The sequence below is a fragment of the Crocodylus porosus genome, unplaced genomic scaffold, assembly GCF_001723895.1.
Source record: "Crocodylus porosus isolate Cpor-Errol unplaced genomic scaffold, CroPor_comp1, whole genome shotgun sequence".
In the NCBI taxonomy this organism is placed as follows: domain Eukaryota; kingdom Metazoa; phylum Chordata; order Crocodylia; family Crocodylidae; genus Crocodylus; species Crocodylus porosus.
The window spans coordinates 40,874,591-40,881,427 of NW_017728906.1; the positions used below are offsets into that span (position 1 = coordinate 40,874,591).

Consider the following 6,837-nt stretch of genomic DNA (forward strand, 5'->3'; position numbering starts at 1 on the left):
TTTCAGATATGTGGGGAGCTGGAGGAAAAGCAAGGGCAACGTTGGACCCCTGCTAAACCAGATGGGGCAACTGACAACTGACACCCAGGAAAAAGCCAACCTATTAAATGGGTACTTTGCATTGGTCTTTCATCAGTCCCATGGGACATATATGTCCACTACAGGACAGGGAGGTCCAGGTGAGAGAGATCCCCTGCCCTCCATCAATGCTGACCTTGTGAAGGAACACCTTAAGAGGCTGGACACCTTCAAGTCAGCCGGCCCTGACAATCTACACCCCAGGGTACACAAGGAGCTGGCTAGCATCATAGCCCAGCCTCTGCCACAGATCTTGGAAAACTCCTGACACTTTGGTGTAGTGCCCAAAGATTGGAAGAAGGCCAATGTGGTGCCTATCTTCAAGAAAGGGAGGAAAGTGGATCTGGCAAACTATAGGCCCATAAGCCTGACTTCTATCCCAGTGAAGATTTTAGAAAAGTTTATTAAAGAGGCCATCCTTAATGGACCAGTCAACGCCAACATCCTGAGGGATAGCCAGCACAGGTCTGTTGCGGGTAGGTCTTGCTTGATCAATCTCATTTCCTTTTATGACCAGGTGACCTATCACCTGGACAAGGGAGAAGAGTTTGATGTCATATATCTTGACTTCAAACAAGCCTTCAATCTGGTATCCTCTCATATCCATGATCACCTCTTGGCAAAACTGGTCAATTGTGGCCTTGGGTCCACCACAATCCGCTGGCTGGGAAATTGGCTCCATGGTCAGACCCAGAGGGTGGTAACTGATGGAAGTCAATTGTCATGGTGCCCTGTGACGAGTGGGGTCCCCCAAGGTTCTGTCCTTGGACCCATATTCTTTAAAATCTTCAGTAATGATGTGGACATTGGAGTCAGAAGCAGACTGGCAAAGTTCATGAATGACACCAAACTTTGGTGCAAAGCATCCACAGTTGAAGACAGGAGGGCAATCCAGGCTGACCTTGACAGGCTCAGGAAATGGGCGGACGAGAACCTGATGGTGTTTAACACCAAAAAATGCAAGGTTCTCCACCTTAGGAGGAAAAACCTGCAGCTTCCTTATAGGCTTGGCAGTGCTACACTGTCTAGCACTACAGGAGAAAGAGACTTGGGGGTCATGATTGACCACAAGATGAACATGAGCCTTCAATCCGATGCTGTGGCTAGTAAAGTGACCAAAATACTGGCTTGCATCCATAGATGCTTCTCAAGCAAATCCCAGGATGTCATTCTCTCTTTGTACTCTTTAGCCTGGAAAAGCACAGGCTCAGGGGTGACCTGATGGCCACCTATAAGTTTATTAGAGATGACCACCAGTATCTGGGGGAACATTTGTTCACCTGAGCACCCCAAGGGATGATGAGGTCAAACAGTTATAAACTACTACACGACCATTTCAGGCTGGACATAAAGAAGAATTTATTTACTGTTGAAGCCCCCAAGGTCTGGAACAGTCTGCCAGCGGAAGTGGTTCAAGCACCTACATTGAACACCTTCAAGATCAAATTGGATGCTTATCTTGCTGGGATCCTATGACCCCAGCTGACTTCCTGCCCTTTGGGTGGGGGGCTGGGCTTAATGGTCTTCCAAGGTCCCTTCCAGCCCTAATGTCTACCAAATCTATGAAAAAGAAGAGGGCTGGGAAATCTGACGTTGGCAACTAAAAATGTGATTTGGGGATGATAGGATTGGAAAACAACAAAGGAAAACAGGAAAGGGCTGTTAAATGTGCAAAGATGAATAAAACAGATAATTCAAGAATTATTGGATAACTTGGAGAAATTTAACATAAAACTATAAGGTTTGGAGAAGAAAAAAATGGAAAAAAGGAAGGCAACGGCAAGTAAGAAAATAAAGTTTATTTAACAACTATACACTAGGCAATAAACCTCAAAGCCCACACCTATATATATTACAAACACAATGTAGTCTTTCCATTGCAAAATGGAAATAAGAAAGCTATATAGCCTGCTGTTACTCTAACCAGAGAGCATCCAGTTTGCACATGCCTGAATCCCAAATGAGTTATAGGTATGCTCTTTAACGCTGAGCGAAAATATTTGGGAAGGTTAGGAGGACATTAGACCATGTTGAAAATGGCTACCTCATTTAAAGTAAGTCAAGATGGGGGGCGCTAGTGGGGAGGGGCTGAGAGGATTGTGGGGGCAAGCAGGCTTTGGGTAGATCAGAGGTTCATCAGGGGAGCAGAGGCAAGTGGGATCTGTAGGGGATTACTGGGGTCTAGGAGGATCTGACAAGGATCAGGGGGACTCCTGAGGTCTGCAGGGGCTATTCTTCATCCCCTGACCCCACCCCCAGTGAACCTACAACACCATCCCTCCCAGCCTTCCCTCCACCAATACTTACTTCCTTGGCTCTAGCAGTGGCAAACATTGATAAATTTGATGGTGCCAGGAGCAGCTTGCAAGATGGAGAATTGAGGAGGCTGACTGGTCTGTGGAGAGGGGGAAGAGGGGCAAGGGCCTAAAAAATAGATCAGTGCTGGGGTGGGGCTGGTAGGGAAAATGAAGCTCCAGGGCCTGGGTGAGCAGCTGGGCTTTCCCAGCCTTGGTACTATGCAGGTAACTATACAGAAGTTCCATGCACCAGCCTAACCTAGACTGAGTATGTCTGATACTATATTGATCCAGGTCTATCTTAGACTGGGTTCTGGCATTTTAGACTAGTCTGTATGCGTGGAACTTCTGTACAGTTATGGGTTTAGACTGATTCCCAATCACTGGAACTGGGGCAATAAGTGCAAAGTTCACACCTGGGTGAACTAAATTAGATCAGCTGGCCATTTTAACTTGATCTAACTTACCCCTAACATCCCTGAATGTCTTGCATATTTAACCCCTGTCCCTCTGCTAACGTTATCATCTTCTTGAACAGGACAGAAATATTGGAATTATATAGGACCAAAATTGTAACAACAGTATAAACAGACAATGTCCCTGAGACTGTAGCATCAGGAATAACCCTACACAGATCCTTAGGTAATAGCCTGAATATGAATTAACAGGAGTAATTGCTCAAAATTCTTTTGTTACAATTTTCTTTTAAGAAAAGTCTTTTTGTCAAATAGAAATATTTTACAGGTTTTTCATTAAAAAACCCCTCTAAAGCCTAAATAGTACAAACATGAAAAAAAATGTTCTTTCAAGCAACATTCTTCAGTTAAACCAAACTTGTGAGTAGAGGAGTGCAAGATCCATTAGTGGACTGAAAATGGAGCTTGATTAATTTATGTACAGATTTACATGATAGGGTTGCTTTTAATAGAAGAAGCCTCAACTCAATTACCTGGATTTCCTTTCCTGTTTATACTCTCATATTGCTATGTTTTTGCTTGAGAAAAATTTTTTAAAATGGCTTTTGAGAGCTGAAATAGGGGGGAAGAACACCCATTATTTTTTTTTCCCTAAAGAAAATGGAAAAATCTTTATAGAAAACATTTAAAAAATGAAAGAGTTTGTTTTCATTAAATTTTTCACAAGGAAAAAAAAAGTTTTCCAGTGCATATCAACTGAAAGGTCTTTCTTCTCTCTCTCTTGTTTTTAGGAGTCTGTATTCTTAATCCATTTCAAGGCAAAATGTTATGAAGTATAAGTATGAGAGCTAAGTGTATATAAGACGACATAAACCATAATATCTGAATAAAACAAAAATATTTAGAAAAACCAATGGAAAGAAGAATAAGTCTCTCCCCTGCAAAAGACAGTAACAAGAAATCTTGATATGCTCTTATTTACTGTCATATTTTGTTATTTAGAAGAGGGAGAAGCAGACTAGATTAATCCAATATTGATTCAAATGCTTTGATCCCAAAGGATGAGTCAGTGTTACAAAATATTTTCCATAAATTAAAACCTGTAGCTCCCATTTGTTCCCTAATGCATTCCTTGGAAGTTGATTAGGTTCAAGGCTCATGACATTCAGAAAGAAAGAGTCATATTTGTTTCAGTGCTCTCTTGTTCTCTGTTTTCTTTGATGAGAAGAGGGATTACCATATTTTTCACTAGTTTATACCTCTCATCAAACAGATGTCATTTGGAAATACTGATGAATTCTGTTTAATTGGTGCCCTTCAGACTAATTACATCTGCTTACCTCTCACAATTAATTGGCTTTGGTGCTCCACAGCTGCTGCGTCGTTTCTTGCTATACAGGTGTAATTCCCATTATGCAGCAGTGAAAGATTAGAAATCCTTAAGGAACTGGTGAAGTCAATGTTGTCAATGGTAACTCCAAGACTGTCTGGGATTGGCCTGCCATCCTTCTGCCAGGTTATTGTGATTGGCAAATCCCCCGAGACTACAACACATGGAATGAAGACTCGCTGCCCAATGGAGAATCTTGGAGATTCAAAAGGCTGGATGAAAGGTGGAACTGAAAAGAAAAAAGAAAAATAATTATTGCAAATATACAGCAGAATTAGTGAAAACTATCATGAACCAGATATTTGGTAATAATGTGCTGTGTATGTTAAAGAAATTGTAGCTATGTAGCACCTTTCAGATAAAGGTCTTTATATTCTTCACCAACATGAATTAAACTTCACAGCATTTTTCTGTGATAGGTCCTGTTTTCTCTGGCTAACAGTTTAATAAACAGAAGCTACAATCTTGCTTAAACACCTGAATTTTGGAGATGCTCAACACCCACAGTCCCAGTGAAAATCAAAAGAAGCACCTAAAAAAAATCAGCTCCTACATCCTCATTCGGCATGTTGTTACCTAAAGAATTCTTCCTTGACAGTCTAGGAAGTGGTTATCACATTGAAGAAACAGGTTCTAGTAACTTGCTGAAGGTCTCACAATGAAGTTGATAGAAATCTAGTGTCCTGACCACTCTGACTGTCTTTGCGTTACACAGTTCAGCGCAGTTTAATTCTTTATCATTATTATCAGGGTTTCTTTGTCATGGTTCTTAATCTTTCCTTAAAAAAATACGTTTGCCTGTTTTTTTAAAAATTATTAAGAAATCTATAATGTACAGGTTTCTTCTTGAAATGTATATGCTAATACATGAAAACCTTTATAGGGATATTCTCACAGAGGATTCCGATCATTTTCAGTTTCTTGTACGCTGATTTGCAAATAGTTCTGCCCAGAATGCCACTAGTCCCACTATGTTCAATGGGTCTAATCCAAAGCATAAGGGCCCTAAGATACATATTTGCAGAATCAGCACTTTGGGGTAAAAATTGACATCTGTAGGGAAGGCCAGCATCAATTTCAGCTCCCTGAAGGCCTGTGTGAGTAATATGTTTTTCATTTAAATGGCTGTGCAAAAACAAAAAACAAAACAAAAAGCTCTAAAAACCCCATGATTGGAACAACCTTCCAGCCTCAAATTCATCCTTTCTTTAATAAAAATAAAATCCCATCTGAAAGAAACTTTTCATCAGGTACCTGTATTAAAAAAATGGTTAGGTAAATAAAACTAAGGAAGCTGCTGTACTGGTAACCTGCTTTTACCCAAGACTACCTAGGAAACCCACACACAAGATGTGGGAGACTGAGATTCAAGTTCCTTCTTGCTCCTGAGGAAATCTGAATCAACATCTCTCTGGAGAGGGCCCAGATCACTAAAGTATTTTCCGGAGTCATTTGGTCTCAGTCTCTCCTGTTGATGCTGTTAACACTTTCATTAAAATATACATTCACAGAGCCAGAGAAAGAAAGACAGCCAGGAACTGATATAGGTTGGGTTCTAATTAATATTTAAGTATTTTAGGTAGAATGGAACAGCATCAAGACATACTGAGTGAGACCCACTGGAAACTACCATACAGTTGTACATACATTTGATATGGGAGAGACAAGATATAGTAGACTTATTTAACATGTTTCTTTGCTTCTTTCCATCAGAAATTTAGACATCTAGGTGTTGGTAGGAATCAGAAATGGTTATATGGATCAGGAAATCTTTAGAAGATGCAAGAATGTGGCTTCACTGACATCCCCAGAAACATTTTAATCCAACGTGTAGGAAGAATAGCAAATATAGTAGATACCCACCTTGGTTTAACAGAGGACTCTTCAGTGACCTTGAAAACAAAAAAGGTAACTCACAAGAAGTGGAAGCTTTGACAGATGACTGGGAAGAATATAATAGTATTGTTTGGGAATACAGGGATGAAATCAGGAAAGCCAAAGCACAATTAGAGTTGCAGCTAGCAAGAGGGTTACCATGTGAAGGGTAACAAGAAGAGTTTCTAAAATTATGTTACCAAAAAAAAGGAAGGTCAGGGAAACTGTGGGTCCCTTACCAAATGGGGGAGGTAACCTAGTGACATATGATGAGTAAAAGGCTTAAGTACTCAATATTGTTTTTACCTTGGGCTTCACAGGCAAAGTCAGCTCCCAGACTACTGCACCAGCAACACAGTTTCGGGAGAAGGTAAACAGCCCTCCATGGTGTAAGAACAGGTTAGGAACTATTTAGAAAAGATGGATGTGTGCAAGTCCATGGGGCAAGATGCAGTGCATTTGAGGGTGCTGAGGGAATTGGCTGATGTCATTGCCGAGCCACTGGACATTATCTTCGAAAACTCATAGTGATTGAGGAAGTCCCAGACAATTTGAAAAGGGCAAATATAGTGCCTCTTTTTTAAAAAGGGAAGAAGGAAGATCCAGGGAACTACAGACGAGTTGGCCTCACCTCAGTCCCCAGAAAAATCATGGAGCAGGTCCTCAAGGAATCCTTTTCTAAGCACTTAGTTTCATAGTTTCTAGGGTCGGAAGGGACCTGAGCAGATCATCTAGTCTGACCCCCTGCCATGGCAGGAAAGAGTACTGGGGTCAAACGACC

General features: G+C 41.1%; 1 protein-coding gene across 1 annotated transcript in view; it reads right to left on the bottom strand.

Moving 5' to 3' along the window:
• Positions 1–6,837, bottom strand: part of DSCAM (DS cell adhesion molecule) — a 620,508-nt gene that overhangs the window by 250,854 nt on the left and 362,817 nt on the right. Inside the window, exon 9 of the mRNA XM_019557111.1 lies at positions 4,132–4,410. Within this exon, the coding sequence (XP_019412656.1) occupies positions 4,132–4,410 (279 nt within the window). The remainder of the gene's footprint in view (positions 1–4,131; positions 4,411–6,837) is intronic.